This window comes from Nyctibius grandis, chromosome 6 (genome assembly GCF_013368605.1).
Source record: "Nyctibius grandis isolate bNycGra1 chromosome 6, bNycGra1.pri, whole genome shotgun sequence".
In the NCBI taxonomy this organism is placed as follows: Eukaryota; Metazoa; Chordata; class Aves; order Nyctibiiformes; family Nyctibiidae; genus Nyctibius; species Nyctibius grandis.
The window spans coordinates 13,485,542-13,512,517 of NC_090663.1; the positions used below are offsets into that span (position 1 = coordinate 13,485,542).

At 39.5% G+C, this 26,976-nt stretch overlaps 1 protein-coding gene across 3 annotated transcripts in view; it reads left to right on the top strand.

The window, feature by feature from the left end:
• The window catches only part of PPP2R2C (protein phosphatase 2 regulatory subunit Bgamma), a 210,185-nt gene that overhangs the window by 35,319 nt on the left and 147,890 nt on the right, over positions 1-26,976 (top strand). The window contains exon 1 of one of the 3 annotated variants that reach the window (XM_068403261.1): positions 24,458-24,530. The exons of 1 other annotated variant lie outside the window; for it this stretch is intronic. In XM_068403261.1, coding sequence (XP_068259362.1) covers positions 24,461-24,530 — 70 coding nt within the window. In that variant the 5' untranslated portion in view covers positions 24,458-24,460. Of the gene's footprint in view, positions 1-24,457; positions 24,531-26,976 lie in introns of those variants that run through there. One more of the 3 variants, XM_068403258.1, reaches the window with a different exon arrangement.

The following is a 26,976-nucleotide window of genomic DNA, read 5'->3' on the forward strand; positions in this document are numbered from 1 at the left end:
ATTTCGAGGCAGTGGTGTAGGAAAGCACTATCTGGCAAAGACAAAAATCATTCTGGGAACCATAGTAACAGCTTAATGGTACAAAAATTGCATGCCAGCACCCAGACCCATACTCTGACTCTTTAGCTTAGCAGTGTAGGCAAAGCCACAGTGTCTTTATGGTGCCAGTTTGGCTTGACCCCACACTTTGCTCACTTGTGATAATTTAGCTCCTGCACTTTCTTTTGAAGTAGTTCCCTTCAAGAGAAAACTCAGGCACGGCAAGCGGGATAGCGCATTCGAGGTCTGCTCTAGGCAGTACAGCTGTGAACCATGCCAAGTTTGACTGTGCTTCAGCACTGTCCCAGCAGTACTTGCACCTTCGTGTGCCCTAAACTGACTACTTCTATGCATGTGCCTTTGGCATCGTGCACAAGTTCTGGTGTGGTGCAACACAACTTTCTCAGCATTTCAAGCACTTTGAACTGAAAAAAACCCCCAACAGCACCACAGTCATTGCGTCTCATGGGTACTGTACGTAGCCCAGGAGGGTTACAAGCCAAGTGCTATGCAATGTGAACATGAATCTAGCTCATCTGAAAGGTGCTAGTCCACAGCAATGTGGATGTGAACCAGCCTGCTTTAACTGGGGTAGGACACAAGACCTACTGGAGTGGTCCACAGACATGGGAGAGAGGTACTGCTGATGATACCATGTTTCTGTACGAGGCAAGCTGCTCTTGTTGGGAGCCAGCAGGTGTTCCAACTGTTGCCACTTAGCACAAATTGCAATATGCTAATGTTCAGACTTAAAGGCACTAACTGGGGCTGCATTTCAAAAGCACTGCATTAAACTGAGATACTCTAATTTAAAAGCATTTCATTTCAGCAAATGCAGCCCCCCCCCTCCCATTTTCTATTTTCTGATTAAAATGTATATAATTATAAGTTGGGCTAAAATTGCTCATGCATAAGTATCCCTATACACTATTAGAAATGCCCTGACAGAGAACACTTTGTGGACCTTCTTGCCACAGGGCAGGACTTCAGCAGTTTTCATATGCTCAAGAACAACTGGAATCATTCATGGAAGAAAGATCCAGGAGAGACTGACTGAAACTCAAAAGCCACATTCTGAGGTAGTCCCTGACCTACAAATTGCTGGAGCCCAGGAGAGGGCTCTGTATGCTGTCCCTGTTCTCGATATTCCTCCGGAGGCTGCTGTTCCTGGCAGGACGCTGAGATGTAGGGGTGTTTGAGCATGTACAGCTGATCTTATGTTCTTGTTTGCAGATCCAAATAATACCTGCTGTTGCAAGTGTTGGATTTTCACTCTTCTTCATGCTCAATCATATTCAATCTCTTTTTAGTAAAGGGAATAAGAGCTGTTTAAAAAAAGAAACTGCTGCAAATGAAGAGTAAATTCTGAATGTGCATCTTATTGACATTGTCCTTTACAGAGCTGGAAACTTTGTCATACCACAGTAGTATTATGTAAGAGAATGGTCGTGCATAAATGTTGCTGCAAAGCATACAAATATTGTATCCGTGTCCCTTAGGGCTGATCTTCTAAAAGACACAAACAGAAGATGACTGCGGAATGAGAATGTTACATGCAGGAAAAGAGGCATATCAAAGAATTTGGTTATATGCAAGTGGTGGTATAGGTCTTTCCTTTTTGCATGGTTTTAAAATGAAACTAGAGATAAGGAATTTTTGTAATGTTGATTTATACATTGGTATATTTGCAATTAAAACAGAGGGTGTGTGTCCAGAACTGAGTAAGCTGGGAAGAAAGTGGAAGGGTGAAGGGGCCAGCACAAGAAGCTAGAGGAATCCTTTATTTCTGTCAAGAACAGAAAGGACATCCCATGGCTATCACCATCCACGTGCTAGCTTTCTACATGATACCAGTAATAGGGACATTAATTTTGACTTGTAATTGCAATTGATAATCAGTTTCACAATATTTTTGTATTTTATTTGACCATCAGTTGTGATTACAAGGAAGTTGAGAACCATGGCTAAACTTTGTTCTTTAACTTGTGCTGCATATGATGAAAAACACTTCTTCGTGCCTTACTAAGCATATTGTAACTCTAGAAGGAAATGGTGTTTGAGTTATGTTTGTGGGCTTAAGTATAAACTACTTTGGCTTATAGATTTAAATTGATCCTGGCAGCTTCTTACCTTTCTGTTACTGAAGTTTTATGAATATAAGTATTGATTTTCTACTTAAATGATTTCTGCTTAAAAGTCAGAGGCTTGCTGGTATATCACCTTATGCTTTAGTAATACTGTGATGATGTGGATTACTGATTCTGTATTTTTGAACGTGTTTGCTGAACACCTTTTCCAGTCCTTGTATAGTGGCTATTTGCTTAATGCACAATTGTTTTGCAGTTGCTAAACTCATCATTTCATAATGTCTATTGGTTTCGAAGTGACACTTCTGGGTTTTTTTCCAGTTTTCGTGACCTGAATGTATCTCTTGAGATTGCTATGGTAATAACTTCTATTTTCTTTATCTGCTGTGTGTATTAATTTTAGTCCGTACTGATTTTAGCTATAACAAAAAGAACTAGAACAGAAGCACCGACCTATTTGTATTGTGTTAGATAATATACATCTTCAGTATAAAGTCAGGTGCATCTTCAAAATGGGTTATGTCCTGAAATCCTGACTAAAGTTTACTTGAAGTTCAGCATATTTTTAAAAATGAGACACGAAAGCCTCACTAATATGATATGAAAGTGGGAAATTCACCTATACCTCCACTGTCAGTTCACAAATTGCATAAATAATTTTTAAAGTCATAACAGTTAGTTGAGGGTTTGTTCTTCCTGCTTTATCCCTAAAACTTCTGCATTTCCATGTCATTTTACTAGCTATTGTTTAGTTGATGGGACATAAAAGCCAGCTCCCAGATCTCTGCATATATTAAAGATCTCAGATTTTTCTACAATATCAGGTAATGTCCAATTATAAAATGTGTGCAACTTTATATACATAGCTTAAATGTGACTTTAAAATAAAATTCCATATAGTGTTTAATATTGATGCTGTTTAAGTGATTTCTCCACAATTTCCAGAAGTGTAGCTGATTTTGAACAAGAGTTGATACCTTTACAGATATAATTTTGTATTTTAAATGTACTAAGTTTATTAAAGATGCAATATAAACACTATTACTAGGGTCAGTCCTGTCTATCCTTTCAATATTAATTTATGTTTAATCTTTATTTATTATTAGAGTCTGCATCTTCTGTCTTTTAAAATTTCTTCATGCAAAGGGCATGCCTGGGATTAATAACTGTAGAACCTGGCTCTTAGACTGTAAGTCCGTAGACTCACTTTGAAACCTAGAGGCAGATACTTTCTTAAACTGTGGTGCTTGCATTAAGAAAATAACTTTTGAATTCTTCCGTTTAGCTGTTAAAATTTCATAGCTGGGCAGGCACATTATGAAAAAGCCATGTCATGGTTTCTTTTTCATTCTTTAAGTTTCCTGTGGGAACTGTAAATCCAGGTTCAAATGTGTCATTGAGTTGGTTATAAAATCTAAATTTATCTTGTGTTCTTCACCGTTACAATGAACACTGGAATACCTAAGTACTCTTACTAAGAAAGAGTCGGGTTTACATTGCTCATTTATTCTAGATCTTCTCTGGAAAATATTAGATGCTTTCAGTTGTTTGTCTTGCAACTTTTAAAAAAGCTTTAAAATCTAATTTATTTTGTTGTTGTTTTCTTTATTGTATATCTTTTATATTATTATATATTTATATTAATTGTATTATTATCTATTTTTTCAATATAGATCTTTCTCTAATCACTAAGATTTGAAAGTTGGGGAGGCTAGATTTGAGAGGATCTGTTCGTACAGTAAAGATCAGCTGCTTCTTTAGATGGCCTAGTGTCTTAATGGCATATCTATAAAGATACTTATGAGACCTTTTATTGCATGCTTGTGTTGTTTATTTTTAGCATCATTTTTCAAACTTGTCATTAGTTTCTGTAGAAATACAGTGCAACTCAACTAGAATTTATTTTCTCTCTTTCATCATAAATTATGATTTGGTGCTTAAAAGGTCTTGGTAAAAGTTCTTTCATTGATATGCTGGATACTCTCCTTTAACATGTGTTGTGCAGTTGAATTGTGTGTAGTTTGTGTTTCGGAGTTGGTTGTAGTTTTTGTTTGTTGTTTTTCGGGGGAGTAAAATTACAAATTTTACATCTTATAATGTGTAAGAATTTTCAAAATTATACTGTCAAAATAAGAATCTGTGCCACTCTTCAATTTTCTTCCATCTTTCATTCTCTTCAAGGGCTGGGAATGTGCTCAGAAAAACACTTGAATTTTAGACATGTGGGTTTAGTGCCAAGTGTGCCAAAGGAGATACTCTTTTGTATAAGAACAAAGCAAGAAGGGCCTCAGTCTTGCATAATCTGACCCATGCAAAAGTTCCTATAACATCAGCCTGCTCCAAGAGGGAGTCCTTTGTGAAACCGGTGAAGGTCCTTGTGAAATAAGGAATGGGATCAGTGCATGTTGTGGAGCCTTGATTTGTTTGTATAGTGCTGCTTTGTATTGATAGAAAACAGATAAAAGCCTGGGTACAGAATGCTGCAAAAATCTGGTGTAAAAAGTAGGACAAAGCACTTATCAGCTTTGTATAATTAGAATTGCTCTGTTGTGGTAAAGTTTTGAAATATATTTATATTTAGAATATTTTATTCTTACTGAAAATTAAAATCGAGTAATGTGATTCACCTTTTTTTTTTGACAAACCAAATGATTAGGGCTATTTCCCATACACCCGAGTGTTTAGAGCAAGGTCAGTTTTCACTGTAATAGTGTGTTCAATTACAGTTCACAACACTTGATAGTAGAAATTTTTCTGATAGTCTTGTGAGATAGGGAATATTCCTCTTGGAACCTTACTTCAAAATTTGAACTTGGAACTTTTAAACTGTTTGATCTGGTGACCTTTAATAGTGTTATGAAGAGTGTGCAGAACTTGACAGAAGCCCATTGGGCAACACAGAGATCAGTGACAGCATTTTGTGTGAAGAAACGACCAAATCAATCATCTTGTCCTGGGGACCCGTGGCTTTTGATGAAGTTGTCTTACAACTGTTTCTTCGATGTGCTTCACACCAGTGAAGGACTTTGTGCTGCTTTTCCTTGTCGGCTGTGATGTGGTTAAATTATCTGCCCTGAATGAAAACCTAATTTGCACATATTTTTGTTTGGGCAGTATTTCCCCTTCCTATTCTGTGGATGGGCTCTTGGAAGCCCTTTCCTTTGATAAGACTCCTACCTCAACAAAAGAAAATCCTACTAAGAAGAAAATTGATGGCCATGGCCCTGATGCTTACTTTGGCAGGTGTTGGTGAGAAGCTGCTGGATATGGAGACGAGTAGAGGAAAAACAAGATCTTATGAGAAATAAGATAATATGAGAATAAGATAAGTAGCTTATAAAAATAAGCTAGTAGAAATTTCAGAACGTCTGTGATAAGTGGTAATATAAAACTTCGGACACCTACACGTTGTGCAACATAGAAGTGTGCCAAAAGTTACTGGATATTCTGTGTAACAGTCGTTACCTTCAGAATCCACTGCATGAAGGTAACAGGCTGAGTGTGCAGCTTTGGATCCCCATGTGTAGCTTTCAGTGATGTAAAAAAATCTGGAAATAATTGCAAATGCAATTTGCCATTCAAAGGCAGATCAGTTGCATTCATTTTCTATATGATAAGAAAGGGTAGCAGTAGCAGTTGGCTGCTAATTATGAATAAAGACATCGCATGTTTTAACCTTGAAATCTTCAATTTCGAGTGCTTATTTTAGGGATTAAGCTGGAAAAAGTTTGGAAGCAAGCCAAGTGTCAGTGATGTTACTGTTTTAGACTTTAACATAGCACCCAGTCCAAAGGATGGATCTGAGTCTTCCTGCAGTTCTAAAGCAAATCCAAGTGGTTTCTTAGGTTTTGCCGATGTACCTGTTCCTTTGTTGTATTCTTTTTTTTTTAATTATACAGCCAATTTTTGATGAAAACCTCCTCACCCCCTGTTGACTGTACTATCAGAAGGAAGACATATCAGAATCCTGTTAGCTTTAGTTTTGGGATTTATGTGGTTTTTAACATTAGCAGCACATGGTTTACTTGTCTTGTAAATTCTGTTTTTGAGAAGACATTATCCCCTGATCCTGCAAAGCTGAGAATAATGATTTGAAGTGTGAGGCCTGTGAAAGATACAATTCAGTATGAAGAGTGAATAAAAATCTTAGGATGCTTATAATTATATGCACTAATCCATAATATCTAGGTATTGTTGGGGTATAAAAATAAAGAAGCAAAGCCAGAGTAAAAGTCAATAACAATGTTTTTGAATTCTGAGAAATATTAATTTTTTTAAAAAGCAATACATATATATGGGGGTTGGACTAGATGACCTTTAAAGGTCCATTCCAACCCAAACCATTCTATGATTAGTGTTTTGAATAATGCTCATTGAGTTGTTTTTTTTTTTAATATGATTTTTAATTAGCAGCTACACATGCAATTTGATACTGTAAAATTGGTCTCTTATTGTGGTACAGAGTAACTAATTAATGATTCATCTGTTCTTATAGCTAGCCAATATGTATGTTCTGTTGCCAGCTGGTTTATGATATGTCAAAGACACAGAGAAAAAGGTATCATGGGTCTACTACATTAAAAATACAGTTTTTATCTATTGGTACATAGATACAAACTAATGAGAAAGTGGAATTATGCCCTTGCATTACTGAAGATGTTATGAAAACTGCATGTTTTTAAAATTATGACAAACAGATAGCGTGTGAGCAAGAAAAGACAAAGCACTTAGTGGTTGCATTTCCACAAATGAGTGGAGCTTTCTGTAACTGGAGACGGAGCATTAAGTTACTTGCCAATGAGATTTTTACCAGCCCCCTTAACTGGATCGTCAATGTCATACGTTGGAGGTACTTACATTACTGGGTGTTCTCTTTAATGTTATCATTTTTACTGTGTCAGCTTTTATTATCATTAACAACTAGGCTCACACACTCAATTGCGTCCCAGCAGGATTTCAGATGATTCCTCAAATTACAGCAATTTGTCATGATGTCAATGTTTTTTAACCTATAACCCTAGGTTACCTACAGAGTCTGCAGGGTCCAGATTTCACATGCCACAGATTCAATTTATATTGTATGTAAACAATTACAGTGCTTCACAAACAAACAAAAGGCAGGCAAAGTCAAAACTAAGGGTCGAAGCCTAGCTTATTGTGAATCCATTCTAACTGGATTTTTTTTCCCCCCAAACTGGATATAGGCAATGCAGTAGTATTGGCTCTTTGCCATAAAAATGAAGGAGGAGCGAGTTAGACTCTTGTTAATGGCAGAAACTCTACCGTTGGTAGCAGCAACACAATTTAGGAGAATCACTCTTACAACTAGTATTTCTCATGATATGTGACTTTTGAAGTTTTCAAGAGTTTTAATGGTATTATAAGAGAGAAACAAGCAAAATTATCTTGAAGCTGAAAGAATGTTCTAGTTCAGGGACATCCAAAGCTGGGGAAGAGAAGGGAGGAGAGTGACTGTTCATCCTCTGGTAGCTTGTGTGACATCCCCAGGTGTCCTCAATGCTGGAGATGGGGATGGGTGGTCTGAAAGCCCTGAATCAGCCCTGCCACGTGTGATGGCCAGAGCTGTCTTACAGGACACAACTGTGCTGATGCTTATCTGCACAGACAAGCTGTAGAACAACTCAGCTGCAGAGTGGAGGCTGGGACAAATTTACCATCTTCACAAATTGAAGTGACTGAGGGGAAATCTGATTGTTAAATGTAACGTAGAATTGTGTTTCTTTTGTTCTCTTTTTCTTCCTTTGTTACTATTTCAAATACTGCAACTGTATGTTTACCTGCTCTTTGATTCTGGAACTTTGCCTGTAGCAAGGTGATCTTACAGAGCCACAGAATGGTTGGTATTGGAAGGGACCTCTGGAGGTCACCTGGTCACCCCTGCTCAAGCAGGGCTACCTAGCACCGGTTACCCAGGACCATGTCCAGATTGTTTTCAAATATCTTCAATGATGGAGACTCCACAACCTCCCTGGGCAACCTGTGCCAGTGCTTAGTCACTCTCACAGTAAAAAAGCTTTTCCTGATGTTCAGAGTGAACCTTCTGTGTTCCAGCCTGTGCCATTGCCTCTGGTCCTGTCACTGGGCACCACTGAAAACAGCCTGACTCAGTCTTCTTTGAGCCCCACCTTCAGGTATTTATAGACATTGACAAGATCCCCCTGAGCCTTCTCTTCTCTAGGCTGAACAGTCCCAACTTTCTCAGCCTTTCCTCGTATGTGAGGTGCTCCAGTCACTTCATCTTCATGGCCCTTTGTTGGACTCTCTCCAGTATCTCCATGTCTCTTGTACTGGAGAGGCCAGAACTGGACACAGCACTCCAGGTGGGGCTTCACCAGTGCTGAGTAGAGGGGAAAGATCATCCTCCTCAATCTGCTGGTAATTCTTTGTCTAATGCAGCCCAGCATACCAGTACCCTTCTTTGCAACAAGGGCACATTGCTGGCTCATGTTCTACTTGGTGTCCACAAGGACCCCCAGGTCTCTTTCTGCTAAGCTGCTTTCCAGCTGGGTGGCCTCCAGCACATAGCGGTGCCTGGGGTTGTTCCTCCCCAAGTGCAGGACTTTGCACTTTTCCTTGTTGAACTTAATGATCTTAGAGTTATTGGGCAAATTCCAGCTATTCCAGTGAATAAGCGGGAGGTTTCCAGTTCACCCTCTTTAATTTGGCAAAAACCCAGTTTTTGTTAAAGAGGTGGGTCATGTACCCTCCCCCACCACTGCAAAGTGCTGGCTTTGGGGACTGGTGATGTGGAAGTGTAAGGGGAGTTTCTAAGAGTAGAAGGAATCATAGATCATCCCATAACTTGAAAATATCCCGTTTTCCCAGGTGTGCTCTCATTGTGTTCCAAGGACAAACACTGCTTCTCAAAACTTTTTTCCTATTGGGTGTTATATAGTCTTTCCTTCATTTTATTTTCGTTACAACTGAATGCCATCATTATTTCATGAGTTCACATTGGGGTATTTGAATGATGTTATCATAAGGTCTTAATGACCTCATAGACTTACAGTAATTCAAGCAGTAGCAATTGCTGGTATGGTCAGCTCTCAAAAATAAGACTGTCAAATGTAAATATCAAATCTTAATGAGATATCCGTAAAATGTAAGGTATGGTATATACTAGTTCTGATCGCATTTTTCCCGACAATTGGCTAGAAGTCTGGCAATGCTACAGAAATGTCCTGCTGTTAAATAACGCTATTGAAGTTTTTCCTAGCTTCAAATAACAAATTTTCCATTAGCCACATTGTTTCTACAATCCTGTGTCTGTCTGTATTGGTTCTTTTTGATATATTTACAGTGGTGATAACAGGAGTTCTCTCCGAGGGCTGGGGTGATTTTGCCTCTTTAAGCAGCTGCATTGCTCCCAAACTGTGTTTCCTGCTGGTATGTGATTCCTCATTTCTGGTGATGGAAGCTGTGAATGGGTTTATCCACAATTTTGTTTGCCAGCAACAGCTATGGGACTCTTTGCTGGCTTCTTCCTTTCTGTTTACTGTCACATTAAAGGTGAAAGCATTGATACTCAGTGGCCGTCTTATATGAACTTCCATACTCTCTGAAGCACCATTAACATTTTCACCCCCATGGAGTATGTCTTTCCATTTGATTGTGGATTATTTCCATTTTGGAAAATTTGCACAACATGGCAAAATATGGAAATCCAACATTCCTGCTTGTGTGCTTCAGTCTGAAAACTGATCTGCGTTTCAGCAAAATGCTGCATTTCAAAATGGTGAAATGCAAATATTTTTTTGCTCAGAATACAGAATCATTGTAGTGAACATCGTTTCATGCAAAAAGCCTGTTCCTGGAAAAGAAAATCAGTTGTCTTTCAGAAGTTTGAGATTTAGGAGACCTGGCTATAGGAAATCATTTGTAGTAAAGTGAAATCTTAGTAAATCCTTGTTACGGTGAGTGCCCTCTGGTCAAGGGTCATGCTGCCAAAGTGAGGGTGACGGAGTCGAGCTCAGAGGACACCCAGTAAATAGAAATGATAGATTTAGGATTCTTGGAGTGTTAGACCTTTTATCAAATTATTTTGGTGTAGTGTTGCAAGGAGAAAAAAATAGCTTTCTGGGGAAGCCTTGGCTAGAACAGAATAAACTGAAAACGGTTTTATTATCAAAAAACTCTGCAGTTAGGGATAGTTGTTTTAGTGAAATACAGAGGCTGAACGTGGCTGCTGTGCAAAATGAGGGGGGTGGATTGGCAAAAATCTGGTGCGTCGGCTTCCAGACCCCAGTTCTGGGGGCTGTAGCTGTTGCTAAGAAATGAGAGGCTCTACCTCCTGGGCATTGCAAGAGCACTTCTCCCTGCAGCCTCCGAGCTCAAACCCCACTTCAGCCTAGCTCAAAGACAACTGCAAGACTGCAGTTCTGAAGTGTTATTTTATAAATATGAAGTAGAGATCAAACCTCTGTGTTCTCAGCCTCTCCATCAATGTGAGCAAGTAGCTAGTGAATGGCATGCCTTTAGAAAGGGATTTGGTTAGCCACAGTGGGCTAATTTAAGCCATTTAACCTGAAAGCTTAATTAAAGTTCTTCTATTTGTGGGAATGGCTAAGCTTACTAGGCTGTTCCCATTGCTCCACTGAGTTTCTGAAACTAAGAAGGGAATTATCCTGGAAGCTCAAGCCAGGCGTAGAGTATTTCTTGAATGCTTACATTTAGCCCAACAGAAAATGCAATTGTATCTCCTTTTTGTTATGTTTTTGGCACTGTATTAACGTGGGTTAGCTTCTGTGGAGGGGGTGTGCAACAGTGTTATCTGGCAAGGAAGAGGACTAGTTATACAAGGAGTGGATAGAATTTTTAACAGCTTACACAGCTTGGCAGTATTTATGGACAAAGCAGAACAATGAGAGCTGAGAATCAGTGGTACTTAGCTATGGGATAATCAGAACAAGTGAGGATCCCAGGCAATCTCGTCAATCAGACCGTGAGGTAGGTAATGATGAGATAAGAATGGCAGTGGGTGTGTTGACAGAGGAATTCTATAACTAAAGAGCTTACATAAATGACAGTGGATATGAGGAACAGCCTACAGTCATTAGCATATGTAATGTTGTGGTTATGGTAGACACTTTTACTCCCAGATGCTTAAGGTCTCCCAACCCCTGAGGTACGCAAGACCGCTCTCTTGGCCGTTACAGCCCCCACACATGGCATAGGGGGGCTGAAGGACATCCCTTCTGGTGCACCAAGGTTGTTCAGAGAAGTACTCGCCTCTACAACAGTCAGTTTTCTGCTGTGGGGTCTGCAGTGTTGACCCTTTTCTGCTGCACTCACCTTGCTGTCTTTTGAATTTTCCTTTATCCTCTCAAGACTGGCATGACCCACAGCTTCTCCCCTTATTTCCCAGACTGCTCACTTGTTTTACTGCTTCTGTTCCAGTCCCCCGATCACTGGTCACTGTGCCCTTAGGCGTGGTGTCTCGTAGATGGTCTTCCTTGCCCCTCCCTGGGGAGTTGTTCCTTGAAGCTTAGAGACATCCTTCTCTTTTCTTTGATTTATAATTGTCTTAAGCATACCATTATTGCATTACTTTTCCCATGCTCTGGTCTTTTCATTGTGCTGGCTCAGCAGTTCATTAGTTTAAATTAGTTCATTCTGTTACAGACTATAGATATTTTAAGGCCTAGCATATATGCTTGCTCAGCAACTGCGTTAGTCCGTGTCTAGCTGTAAGTAAGGTTAAATATAGTTTTGCAGAGTTTAGCAAAAATCATGCCATTCAGTGGCCACTCCTCCCCTTCTTTTTTGTTGAAGTGGTTAGTGACATGCTAGTGCTTAGTTCTGCTTAGCAGACCTTCCTTTTCCAACAAGTTGTGCTGGGGCTTTTTGGCCTGTGTTGGGTGAGGGCTCCTGTTCCCTCCTTTGCCAACTTGAATTTCCTCTTACACACAGTTGCATGTAGCTGTGGTTCCAGATCCTCTTTGGAAGACTGTTTCTCTTATGTGCATAAAGTACCTGCAAGCGCAAAAACTTGAACTGACCTCAAGTTGGGCTCAAAAGGCCGCAAATTTCCTTGCTGTGGTGAGTGTCTCAATCACTAAGACACAGATTTTTGTTCTTTTTTGTTGGGATCATTTCTGCTTCCACAAATACTGCATTTTTTGTTGACATCTGGTGCAGCTTCAGCAGGAGGTATGGTAAATGTCCATACTCAGAATTTTTTTCTCTTGAAATGAAGTGAAATTATATTGGATTTCCCGTATGAGCTATCAGCATGCTATTATATAATAAGGTAAGACTGTCTCCCAGTTTTTCAGGGAATATTTAGTGGCACCAGCTATTAGGACTATATTAATACTCAGCTCTAGATCTTACATCAGCAAGCATGTCTCCTTTGTGATCTTGGTTGAGACCTCTAAACTCTAGAAAGGAACGTATGTGCCTTTGTGTTTAGTGTTTAGGGTGCTGATTCTAGGGAGCTCCCCCCGAGTTGGCAGTTTCCACACTGGATAGGCTGAGCACTTCGCCCCACGGTTCCAGATTCTCCTTGGGGCCAGGTGCCTCTGCTGTTTTCATTGAAACACTTAATTTGTAGGTGCTTAGTCCTTTATTAGGTTGCAAAATCAATTAATAACTTTCCACTTATGCTCTCACTTTTAAGTATAGGTCAAAATAAGCAACGTGTTTTCCTTTATTTAATTTGCACTTACCATGTCTTGAGCCACAAGAAAAATAATTCCTTTTGATGTTCATGCTTCCACTTCTTTCAACTTATTCCTATGAGGAGTCTTCTCAGTCATTCTTTACCTTGTAATTCTCTGTTTCCAATGCCAAATCACCTCTGTGTTTTGTTCTCTTTTCTGACTTTTGATTCCTGCTGTTGGTATGAGGGTGGCCAGAAGTGGAACACAACATTTAGGTGCATTTGCTATTTACTGCAATGTAGTATGGGGTTTCATAGTCCTCAAAATTTGGGGCTTAGCATGTCTTGCAAACTTTTATTTTCATTCAGTGCTAACTTTCTTTCTACATTTCTGCTTACAAATTACTTTTTTTCTCACACCATTGAATGCTTATGTGTTTGTTTTCTGTTAGGTGGTTTTTATTCTTTTTCTGTTTTAATAGCTTGAATTTATTTTTAGCTTTTGTTTTACCAAGTGAGTATTATGTCAGAGGCTGCAGCTCTTAGAGCAGGTGCAGCGTTTTTTTACTGTACTTCAGATACTACAGTAATTTAAATATTTGGATGATCTGGAGGAAAGGCTAACAGCAAAATCATTGTTTATATTGACGCAATTTGTTTTTTGAGAGATTTCCTCTCTCTTGAGGCAGTACCAACAATATTGCAGTAAATTTTATATACAAGAAAAAATTTAGGACTGTATAATTTTCTAGAATAGCTTTTTTGTTCTGCAGCAGTTCCTTCTCACTGGCCCAGGATGGCTGGGGTCTACAAGCGCTCCCGAATCACTGGATTTGCATGTCTCCTTAGGTATTGTAGAACAGAGAAATATGTAACCACTCTTTGTGGTGTAAGGTAATGCTGGAGAAAAAGCTGTTTGCCCTATGCCTGTCTGAATTAAACAAACACTTTGGTAGAAGGAAGGAGTCAGGATTAACGTCCTGTCATATGTCATGTCATTCCTCTGCAGTCTTGTGAAAAGCCCAGTCTTTTGGGCTAAGTTCCCTTCAAAGCTGTCATCTTTGTATGAATGTGTGTAGAATGCAAAGACAGTAATAAATGATCCTGTATGTTGATTTGGTTTAATAGACTTGCCATGTGCAGGAAGTGTTCTTGAATTATTATTTCCTGAAATATTTTGAGTTCTGAATTAGCAAAATGTTAGGAAGAGTGGCTGTGGTTTGCTTTTTAATGTGAAAATGAATACAATCTGCTAATTTGATGTGATTTGATTTTTAATTATTTGCTTAAGTCTTAAAAATGTTTTAGAGGCGTTACGAATTCTCAGGCAGCTTCTGATATTTTATGACAGGTCATAGTATTTAAAAGAATTTCCTCTGTTTCCTTTCTTTATCTTGTGCAGAAAGTTTGTCTCTTTGTACCTGCTTGATGTCTTTTCTCTTGATTTCTTTTTCTATTGAAATTGTTCAAGGTCCATCTCTCCAGGATTTCTCTATGGTATCATCTTAATCCTTTCAGAATGCTGATTTTTGGAAGCTGCGTTAGAAGCTGCTCTCCTTTCCCAGTGTTTTGACTGTGTAGTGGCCTCACCACACAGGTGCCCCATCAGGATACCACTTAAAAGTGTGTTTCAGTCCATTTCTATTCAGGAAGGATGCCTGGGACCCTTAGCATGGGTTTGAATACTGTTCTCACTTGATTCCCTCCCTCTCTTCCCAATCCCATTCTTGCACAAATATGCACACAAGCATGTCTTCAAAGTCTAAGGGAGTTCTGTCAGTGATTGTATTCCCACTCTAAATTCCTTCTTCAGGCCACTTGCTGATCTATGTTTTATAGCATCATTTCTTTGGGTTGTCCAGTACCTCTAGGTGACAATTTTGTACTTATTTCACACGATGTGCGTATTTGCAGGGTCTCTGTTATTCAGGCTTTCTTGTCTCAGCTAGCTTCACGTCCCGCTCCAGAGCCTGACATCTACAAAGTTATTTGGGATGTGGGTTGTCTTGTCTTAGGGTATGAAGTTATTTTTTTAGTTGCTGCCTTGCTTGGCTATGGAGTGATAGGTCTTGTCTGGAAACCATTTCTGTCAGTGTGCTGGGTGAAGTGCTGGGGAGGCAGCATGCAGTTCAGCTCCTGAGGCTCCACGGTTGTGACAGTGCCCATCAGCAACATCTAGTGCTGCGTGCTCTGGTGCCTGTGACCCGTTCATCATGAACAGCCACTGAAACATCTTCCCTTCGTGATTTCCAGCCCTTTCCAGCAGGATTTTAGCTATCCTTCTTAGGACCTATTGCTGCTCTGCAGGTTCATAATTTTTTAGTAGTGTGGATAGATTTTGTGCTTTTTGTGTGCATAAAAGGATGTAATGACAATGTTAGTTTGAATAAACTGCATGCATCACGATTTTATAGGCTTGCATGCAGAGGCATACATTTCAACAGTTTTTCTCCCTCGTACAATAGTAGAACAAGGTAGTGAGTTGCTGATGTTGTAGGGTAATTTAGAGAGAGGATGCTGTTATGGGTATCACTTTAGAGAGAAAGTGTCCACTACACACTAGGCAGTGCTAACAAGGTACTTGCTGCCTCATATGCTAGGTATGAGGAAGCATGCAAGTGATGCTGTAAGTATTTAAGTTAATTAACGTCTGTGTAAATTATTTATAAAACTAACCTAAATCTACAAAATTAATAGTATGTTTTCTCCAGCATGTAATGCAGTGATAACAACCCCAACATATTGTTTCTCATTTGGAATATATATGCGCATATATACACACACACACACATATATAACCATATCCTGGGCTGCATCAAAAGAAGTGTGACCAGCAGGTCGAGGGAGGTGATTCTGCCCCTCTACTCCACTCTTGTGAGACCCCACCTGCAGTGCTGCGTCCAGCTCTGGGGCTCCCAACATAAGAAGGACATGGAGCTGTTGGAGTGAGTCCAGAGGAGGGCCGTGAAGATGATGAGAGGGCTGGAGCACCTCTCCTATGAAGACAGGCTGAGAGAGTTGGGGCTGTTCAGCCTGGAGAAGAGAAGGCTCTGGGGAGACCTTATAGCAGCCTTCCAGTACCTGAAGGGGGGGGCCTACAGGAAAGCAGGAGAGGGGCTTTTTACAAGGGCAAGTAGTGACAGGATGAGGGGTAACGGTTTTAAACTGAAAGAGGGTGGATTTAGATTAGATATTAGGAAGAAACTCTTTCCTGTGAGGGTAGTGAGACACTAGAACAGGTTGCCCAGAGAAGTTGTGGATGCCCCCTCCCTGGCAGTGTTCAAGGCCAGGTTGGATGGGGCTTTGAGCAACCTGGTCTAGAGGAAAAGTGTCCCTGCCTGTGTCAGGGGGGTTGGAACTAGATGATCTTTAAGGTCCTTCCGACCCAAACCATTCTATGATTCTATGATATATTTATATTTGTATTTCAATTTGAGAAACTGTTGGGAGCAGAGTAACCTTTGTTGTAAGTAAAGGCTAAGCTGGAAGCATTTGTTTCAAGAGTTGTCCCCAACCCTGCCTTCCTCCTCAGGCTCCAGTTGTTTGTCCATCAGTGTGCCTGGCTTGTTTGGCAGTGACAGGCCCTGTCAGCGATAGGTTTGCTATTTGGGACTCATCTCGAACCCTTCTTCTAGGAGGCTGTAGTTTCTACATCGTCTTTTTCTGTGGTGCTCTTTGCTGTGGAGTAAATAATCTGCCTCATGTTTTAGAGGACACGGAACCTTGTTTTAGGAACAGATGAGCTTTATTAGCTTGGGAACAGTGTCTCATAATTATCAGCATTGCTCAGGGGTCCTGCATAATTTGATGACTGTAGTAGGGAAGATAGTGTTTATGCCCATGTAATTTTTGGTTTAAATAGGCAAGACAGTGTAAGAGTGAAAAAGAAGCACAAGGAAGGAAAATGCCTCACAGCCAGAATTAGTGCTTGGTCTTTGATTCCCCATCCTGTGCTGTTTCCCTTGGACCACTCTTCCTATTGCTGATGCAGTCACTGAATAGGCTTAATCTCCAAATTAGTAAATTCTGGGAAAACTTCCAGCTTCTCCTTTTGGCATTTTGCTCGTTCTTTCTACTTTTCCTCCCCCTATCATTTTGCAGCCTTGCTTTCCATCTCTCTGGTTAAGTCTAGATCCTGCTGGGATCTGTTAGGGTATTGTGAAATTTGCCAAATGAAAACTTGCCCCTATAGTGTGCAGAACTCACTTCATTCACGTTGATTAGGATTTCTTCACGCTTTGTTAACTGGTTTCTTGCACTCATTAGCTGATAGATTGCAGGATTTGGTTTAGATGTGATTTTTAAACCAGTAAAGGCAAAGATGCAATTGCTGTCTCTAATACAGTGTTTCAGTGCCGTCCAGGGTTGTGAGCTTATGGGATTTGGGCCCTTCAGCACTTTTCCCTGTTGCCGGACACTACTACAACTTCTGCCTGGTAGCTCTGGCTCTTCAGCTGCAGGCTTGCTCTGACCAAAGTCAAGCCAGTAGACAGGAATCTTTCTAATTTCTTCCTTTCTCCAAGGGAACACCTGAAAGCAGTGCCCAGTGTAGGGTTGCCAGACTGTGGATTCATGTGCCGTTATGGAGCTCGGAGAGGGCCATGGCATATGCAGCTGCTGTGGTAGGATGGGGAAACCTTCCCAGCCAAAGTGATACAGCGGCCCTAGAGAGGAGCTTGTATCACAGGGGACACCCTGGGGCACAGGGATGTCGTCGCTCAGGGCATCTGTTCTGCCTCAGAGGCACTTCTCGCAGGAACCATTATGCCCAGATATCCTGGCTGCATTCTCTCAGTTATGGAAAAGATCATTAAAGTCCAGAGCTCTCCATATTGGTTGGCTCCACCACTATCATCGGCACGCCACAAAGAAGAAGAGCACAGGAAAACAGAAGTTTTCCTGTGTGAAAAACTATGAGCGTAGTGTGGATTCAGTTCATCCCGTGCTCTGGCTTTCTGCAAACCTTAAAGTGGCACTGACTCTGCTAAGGATCCTCATGCAAAGTTCACCGGAACAGATAGGGTGAAAGATGTTGAAGGAAGTTGGCTTCTGTAATTTAAATTACTTGGTGCTAATTTTTAATGGCTTGCTTTCTGAAATCACCAGGTGCGGGAGGCATTAGTTTTATTCTGTGTCTAGAGTATGCAGGCTAAAAATAAATTATTTCTTCTGGGGAGGTGTTATTATTAGGTTTAAGGCAGGAAAAGGTAGTGACTTGAAGAAACTTCCCCTTTGTGAAAAATGGAATCTTTTCCAATTGTGATAGCAGCCATTAGGTTTTCCAAAATTGGGCTGCATCATGATTTTTAATAGTAAACATTCAATTTAATATACAGTAATTGAAGAGTGTGTATTGAAATATGAATTAAATGATATATATGTAAAGATTCTAAACAATTAGTATTGAGGTGTTAGAATAAGACAAAATTATTTACTTTTTGCTTGAGAGCTATGGTTGATATAATTTTTCTTTTATTACTTTTCATGTTAACTTTTGGCAGTATCTGGTTTTGTTTAGCTGTCAAAGAAACAAAACTGGAATTGCTTGGTAGTGCTGTATATTATGTTATATTTGGCTATTAGACAAATATAAAGGGGACTGTTTAGAAATGTGTGGGAATACAGAACTTTATTTTCAAGGCAGACTCTTATCAGAATCATTTATGATACACTCATTACTATCACAAAGCTCTTAGATTAATTCCTTTGCAAGTAATGAGATGTACTTGCATGTCTTCAAAATAAGCAATGGTGGAAAGATGTTTGTACCATTGCTACTTTAATTATATGTGGGGTAACTTCCCTCCGAGGCGTACAGCTCGTGCTGAGGTCTGTGCTATCAGGGCTGGCTGGGCTGTTCCTAAGATCTAAGTTGTTTAAAGTTAGTTTGGATATTTCTGCTGCGATTTGCAATGTAGATCTAGTCTCACATATAGGGGAGGGTATGATCCAGACTGAATGTTCGTTCTGGGTAGAAGTACTAAGAAAGGTCTAGATAGCAGAGAAACACTATTTTAAAGTTAGCATTCTTAAACAGAAGTAAAACTACTCAAACCCAAGGGAGTGGATTTGCTGTCTTATCCCTGGCTCACAGCTCTGAGTCCCTTCTCCGTCATGCTGAGGGGCTGGAGGAAGGCTAGGGGAGTAGCTTTTTATCACATCACAATTCCTTGTTGCTTTATCCTTTTAAATGAAAGGCAGCCAATGAGCTCCAGTATTTCTGAACAGGAGTATGACTGTACTATATAATCTTATTTTCCTGGACATTATGAATAAATAAATAAACAGCAAAGCTAATTTGCTGATGGCCTAACTGGAGGAATCAGTAGCTAAGCTTTTATATCTCTGTATATAAACCAGATATGCATAAAGGGAGAGAGCATCTGGCTCATAAATATTCTCTTTTTGTGAGCAAATTCAATTGCAATGAAATATAACCATAACAGGTTAGCTAAATATTTTGTTGTATTTTTCTGTAGCTGACTATAATTGTATGTGTTGTCATATTCCATTTGAAGATGAGAACAGAAAGTTTGCTCTGTTTCACACAGTTTGCAGATGTTAGGATGGGGTTAGAAGCAAATTCTGTTAAAGCACTAAAAAACTTCCAATGACTACACAAAAATTAAATTAAGGTAATATTTTAATATAGTCTACTTTTGGTGCAATTTGTGTTACTTCTAAGGATTTTTAACATCACAGTGCTTTAAATCTCTTGTTCTTCAAAAATAATTAATTGCAAGTTCTGTGCCAATTCAAAATTCAGGTCCATTTCTTTTAGAGCCATTAGTGTTTTACTAAATGAAGTACAGAATGATCTATATATGAAAAGTTTTGTTAGAAAAAGAAAATATTTAAGTATTCAACCACTATTTCTTTCAATTGCAGTTCAAGCTTAATTGTTCTACTTCAGACTGAGTGATGAATTTGAGAGAAGTAAAATGGAGACTTGGAGTACCTGACGATGCTCTATTTCAGATATAGAGAGTTTAAATTCTTAAAGGCTGTGCTCTGATGTAAGTGTCTAACAAAGCTAAATAGAAGCGCTTTGTGAGAATGTGTTTAAGAGAAGAACAAAAACGTTCTGCAGGAGCAAAACAGGACGGCCATGCGGTCAACAGGCGTTTGTAAATAAGATCACGCAGGAACCCTCAGGACCAGTTGCCTTCTAACACCTAATTCTTCCCTCTCTCAAGCTGCAGAGCTTCTTGATGGAAATGCAATGAACAAACATAATCAGCAGTCATTCAGCCAAAGATTATTCTCCTCTTCTTCAATTCCTCACCACTGTTAGGCTACATGGTTACCAAACCTTACACTCTCAATCCCATTTGTATCTTTGCTAGTTTTGATTCCTTCCTCGGGGTACTGGCTGCCTCTTGCTTCAATTTCTGGCTCCTTCCTTTTTTCTTTCTCTACCTTCCCCTTTCCCCAGTTGTTCTCCCCAAAACTCTGGCAAAGTGAAATACAGGTTTCTTCCTCTCGAATTATTTTCTCTCCCTATCCTATCAGGTTTTTCTTCTCCTGGCACAGATCCAGTTTTTGTTTGTTGTACTCCTTTTAACTCTTCTGTTTTCTTACTGACACCCGCAGTCTGTATTGGCATCTGTGTCATGCCTCCCCTTGTCTTTTACTTTCCTCCTTGTCTTTTACTTTCCTCCTTGCCTCTCACTCTCGCTAACACTTTCACTGAACATCTTACTCTTTACAGTGCATCTTAATACGCTTAGTCTCTTCCATCTTTGGGGAGGAGAAAAAAAAGAAAAAGCTCTTGACCTGGAGCCAGTCTTCCTCCTTTTACCTCTAAACTCACTCTGTTGTTATGCAGTTATTTTTCTACCTCTTGAATCCAGTGTTTGTTTATTTCTGCTTTCCACAAAGTCTCTAATGACCTTCTTTTGAAGAAAGCTCAAAACCAGGACTCCGTCCTCATTACTGACTGTTTGCTTAAATGTCTCTGCTGATCTGTATGTAGCTCTTCCATTTTATAGTTTGCTTGTAAATTCTTTAGGATAGGGCACACTTTTTTTTTTCCTGTGTTTGTACAGTATTCAGCTCAATTAGTGGGTTGTTTTGTGAGTAGGACTGTGAACTGCCATGAAAGTACAAATAACTAGTACGGTTTTGATCAAAGGTTCCTTTCCCCTCACCCTCTCCCTGGATATTTGACCAGATCAAATTATCTAGGTTATCAGTGGGATTGATAATAAGTAGCTTTTAAAATGGCACAGCTAGTTATCCGCACACGTTGTCTCACAAATTTGCATTACATTACAAATTTAGAGCAGAATTTTGCTAATCTTTCTCATGTGAACTGACCTACTTAAGTCAGTGGACTACTAATATTTGCCACACAGTAAGGATTTGGCTCATAATCTTGGGGAAAGTATTTGCAGGCACACAGGGAATATTGTGTAGTGTTTTTGTTAAAGGCTTCCCCCTCATTCCATTCCTCCTTATGAGATTTTTTTAAACTTAAAAGTGGGAAGAACAAGGTAAGCATGATCTGACCCAGATGTGATGCCTAAGGAAGTTGTCTATGAATCTTTCTAATTCAAATGGTGAGAGGAGAAAATTGTCTCTGGATGGGACTTATTATTTTGACTTCTCAAAAAAAAAGTCCACTTGGCTCCTAGAAAAAATGGAAACACTCTTTAAGTGCTTAAACTAAACCTAACAAATAACAGGTGGAGGCTCAAAATGATAGACCACAGAAATCATAAAGTTTCAACTGATTGAGGACAACTAAGGGGCAGTGATTGCTGAGCTTATGTGGAAGGGCAGGAACATTCTCTCAGGCGCTGTAGAAATTGCAGACACCCATGTCACAGAAATGTAGAGGTATTTACAAAGAAAATGATTTGCAGTGTTTTTTCACAGACTGTCAGGGTGGCTTTTTTGAGACTTTACACATCATTCACATAATTTATTATCTATTTATTTTCAGTAATGAATTTTCTATATAATTCTTTTTCTTGGAAAGGAGAGAACACATGTTCTTTTCCAGGTGTTTCTAGATATGAATTATTCCTATGCATTTTTACTCAACTGTGTTGCTTGATTTTTGGGATCAAGTACTATGCAAGGTGACATTTCTTTCCGTTTCGACAGTCACCATAGCAATGGGAGGAAGCTGCTCAGTGTTACCTCCACAGAGGAATCCACACTCTCTAATGCAGCATATCTGACTTGGGTGCCTGATTGAGAAACTTAAGCATCCAATATACAAAATTTATAAAAAATAAATATCAGCATTTGCAAGGCTTTGTTATTTCAATCAAATTCTAGATATATTTCCCATTCATTATATCTACAAGTTCTCTCAGTTACTTTCTGAACTGTAGCTAGCATTCTCATCCAGTATTTACGCTGTATTTGCTTCCCATAAACAGGTAGACAATTCAGAATAATAGACTTAAAGGTAGTCCATTCAAAGCTGCTGGCAGGACTGGGTCCTTGTTTTGGGATACCACTCTGTACCTAAGGCTTCACCTGTGTACCAGGCCATGTATGTCCCTAAGGAAAGTGTTGCCAATGAGGTCCTGGTTTGTTTGGTGCTGCTGCTGGCATGCCTACCCTCTAAACTGAGAAAGAGAATTGGTTTTGTGCACAGCTGTGAAAAGTGGGTGGTACTGTGTAAGCAGACAGGTTATCCTGCAGTTGGAAGGATTTGGTACATGAACAAGCATGGGCAAAGGCAGCGATTGACTGAAGAGGACAGGGCAGGCACTGGAGAGCTGCAGGTACCACCACAGTATTGACTGATGCTCTCAATGCATAAGTAACATTTCTAGTGTTGTCACCTACAAAAGCTGCATATAAATAAAATGTATTCTCTACAGGTGTGAGTATTGCATAATTTCTTTCATTTTCCCACCTTCTCAAATGTGAAGATCTGGTAATATTTATTTGTTAGGTTGAAGATGGTTCTGTTTTATTTTGCTTCATCAATGAGAAAGGGAAGAAGGTCATTCCATTGCTATTCTTCTTTCTCTCCCATCTTTACTTCATCCTCAAATTATATGTTTATCCCTGGGCAGGTTTTTACATAGTTCTCTTACTTTTTCCAAAGTCACATGGTTGTTTTATAGTAATAGCAGGGTACTTGAATTTACCTTCAAGAACCATATGTGCTAGCTTCATTAAAAAGAAACAAAAACAAAACCAGAAAACTGTGCAAGATTCATGCAGGATTACAGAAAATGCTGTAGTAGTACTGACAACTGAATTGTATTTTTTGTGTTCAATTCCAGGACCTAAACCACAGGACCATCTTTCTGTCCTCTAAATTGGGTTTGTGATTGTGTACTCCCTTTTCATGCTGTAGTGGTGGGTTTGGTACACAGCCATTTGTCTTCTATTAAAATTTCTAAACTTCAGTGGTGCTTATACCTTTTCAGAATACGTGCCTTCTGCAGCAAACAGTTCATGGTTTCGTGAACAGATACTGAAAGTTTTAAGGAAAGTACTTGTCTGTTCAGTTGAAATAATTTTGCTGTAATATAAGCCATTAAACACTTGGACTAAAGAACAAGCTTTATTTTATAATGAAAGTGAGTAATTTTCCTCTTCTACTTGTTTTCCTGTTTCTGAGTATACAGATTTCAACATTGCTTTTTGAAGGTGGTGGGATAATGCAGTGAATGAAAGCAGCAGGTCTAAGAAAACCCCATGACGAGCAAACATTCCCTTTGTCCAGCTTGCCTTTCCTGTGCAGGGAAGCTACAGAGATTGTTTTCTGGCCCTCATTTTTTTTCATACTTTGTAATTTGTCTTTTATCTACAAAATGGCAAAAAATAAAAGATAAATAACAATTATTTTATTTTACTTTTGCTGAATGGTTGCCTTGCATCTAACGATGCCGTTTGCACAGGCAGGTATTTGGCAATTTCAGTAATATGTGCACAGGCTGACATTGAACGACTGTTGCTTTTGCTGCATATGACAGTATCGACTAGCACAAAATTGTGGTGGCACCTTAGTGTGCTGTACATGTCAGTGCAAACCCATTTAAGCAGCTTCAAGTTTTTTCCTCCCACATCCCCTCCCTTAATTTTTTTCCATTGCCCGTCTTACCAGGAGAAGAGCTAAAATAATCACCTGCAGTCTCATTTTTCACTTTCCTACATGCAGATCTTGCGCGGTTGGGCAGCGGGCGGCTGCCTGGGAGGGGCCTGCTCTGATGCAGCACGGGCGTGTGACAGCAGTAGCAGCAACAGCGACCAGAGCCCTGCTCCGGGCAGGTTTTGCTGCAGTACACTGATTGCCACTTTACAGCATCCAGCAAGATCCCCAGCAGCAGGCACTTGGAGGAGACTCTGCGTGGGCACTTGTTTAAGGAGTACCTGACTAAACAATTGGGTTATTCTTTAACTGCGGGAGAAGTGCCTGTATTCCCTTCACGCAAGCTCCCTACTGGCTTTCTGCATTCATAATTTATTGGAGCCGTTTCTCCTTACGTCTTTCTCCCGTTACTTCTTTTTCTTTCTTCTTTTTTTTCTTTTTTTTATTTCCTCCCCCCTGATCGTTATTCACCCCCCCCCTCCCCATCAAATCTGTGCTGCATCACTAGCTCTCAAGATGCTGTGCTCAGTAGCCCGGTGCATTCTGCGCCTCTGCTAGGCAGTGGCAGCATGGATGGTGCTCTTGTGACGACCTCTGCTGATGCTGTCACTCCACTGCGGATAGGCATGCTGAGTAATCCTGCTGTAAATGGGCGAGGACACGGACACACGGAAAATTAACCACAGCTTTCTCCGAGACCACAACTATGTGACTGAAGGTAACAGAAATACTGTCATTATTCTCTTCTTGCATTGCATATTCTATGCCAGGAATGCACAGTCATGTTTGGAGGTGTAGGATGTTCCTTTTTTTTTCTTCTTTTTTTTTTTTTTTTTTTTTAACAGGGAGACTTTCAAGGTGTTTTTCTGTGTGATGTAGCAACAGAATCTGTTTGAATTTGCTAAATGCTAAAGACATTCTGTCATGCTACGGCAGCATATGAAACTATATGGGCTAAAGAAGGTTTTGCATTGTGCTGAGTTTGTGCTAGTGAGGTGTGCAGCACCTGGCATTGAATGCACAGTAGCTGCAATGTGGAAGATTGGAAGCAGTTGATTACTTAAAGAAAGGTGAAAGATTTGAGAGCACTCAAGTAAGAGAAATAATCTGTAAAGTTAACTGTTTGCTGGTGTAATAAAGGTTATGCATCTCATTTTGTTAATTATAGCCTGAACATCACAGACATTGCTGAGTTGATTGTTCCCTAGAGAACCGTATACATTTAGAAGGGATATGTAAGCATAATCTTTTGAAATACTGCTGCCTTCTTTCCATCCTCTGTGTATGTGCAAGGTACATGAGAAAAGAACAGGTACCTTCATTTTAAATCATTCAATGGCTCGTAGCATATTACATAAAAAGGAATTTTCCTGGAGGTGACTCACATTAAATGCTGAGAGAATTTACCTTGAGACCAGTGAAATGGTTGGGTCAAGTACTGATCCATATTTCCTTGACAGAAAGTTGCTTTAAGAGCAGGCCATTTTAAGATTGATTAATTAAACAAACAGGAGAAATGTATCTGTAGGTGCTCGACTTTGCAAATATGTTGTGTGTGCAGAGTTTTAACAGCACTTTCCAGCAGCAGAAACAGTACTTCAGTGTAGGCTTATATAATATGAACATACTTAACATCAGGGTCAACCAATACTACTTGAGACTTAGTCTCCAGATTCTGTCGTCATTTGATCAATGCTCGGTCACTTAATACTCCCATGCTGCATCCTGAAATGTGATCAGCTGATGCTCTCTTGATTATTGATGATTTGCATTTTTTTAGAATGTAGAAAACAGCAGGATGATTTTGCCATACTGGGAACACAAAGCAGATTTTTCTGAAGAAAAATTTAAAATGCTGTGTACTGTAACGGTTACCACTGGCTGGTGTAATTGTTTGCTAATCTTGCCTCTAGGACATTCTTTGCATTCTGGTTCATGTTTCAGTGCATTTTTAAATTTGGTTTGAATTTTTGGTTAATTCTTTTTGTCTGAATGATAATTTATGTTTTGAGATGTAGTCATCTGTAATAACATTTGAAGAAACTTTGTCTTAAATTTATACATTTATGCCTTAGATTCTGCAAAATGCACAGTATAATTACTGCAGTGTACTTGCGACATGTTGAGATTCAGATGTATATTTAATGGGCATGTGCAGCAAGTCTGTCAGTTTTGTAATCTGAGGAAAATAATCCCTTGTGTATTTTGCAAATCAATATTCTCCTCTTGTGTATGTTATGGGTGTTTTAAAAATTAGATGGAGATTTTTAGTATTTTTAGGGACAGTGCTGATGCAAGTTTTAGATTTTCTCACGTTTTATCTTCACTTGATATTTGGATCAGAAGGCCTGGATGTTCTTCCGTGATTGCACAAGGAGTGGCTTGTCTGAAATGGGTCAAAATATACCTTGAATATCAATGTCGGCCTGTATTATATGATGAGGTATGGGAAACCCTTGGTAGTGATGTGTTAGTTCTTCAGCTCAGACTGTGTAGTGTTTCTTGGAATGCTCAGCTGGTCAGCTGTAATAAAATTCTTCATATCTGTTATATCTGACATTGCCACACCTTTTAAAAGATCATGAAAATGATGAGGGAATGGATTTATCTATGAAATTTTTCCAGGGACACCTTCAGCTCAAAACATTTTAATTTCTCATTGATATACTGTGTTTAAAATGCATAATGAATACTTAAGTTAAACTGGTGCTTAAAATGTGCTTTGTTTGTTCTATTTTGGGGTTTGTTTTTTTGTTTTTTTGGGTTTTTTTTACTTTGTTTAAGGATTTGGCTCCATGAAAGAACCTTTAACACTTCTCATCTGTAAAGGCCTGAAGTCCTTCACAATCCTTGCATTTGGTCCCATGATATGTTAGTGCTGCGTGTATGGTAGTAACATACGTATAGAAATGCAGTTGCAGGCAGTAATGCATTGCTTTGTTCTATTGGAAAATAATTTTATTGGGGCCAAACCCAATTCTTTCTTTTGGGGTCTTTGGCTTTTGTAATCCACTATTTAAACCAAAGAAATACTTTATACTGTATTCAGTGTATTACAGAAGTTAGTGATTCGCTGTTGTCTGTGAATAAATACAATTTCCTCTTCTATTTCCAGAGCTTCAAAATCTTGGTAAGGAGTGTCCTCTGTCCTTGCTGCTCCATGC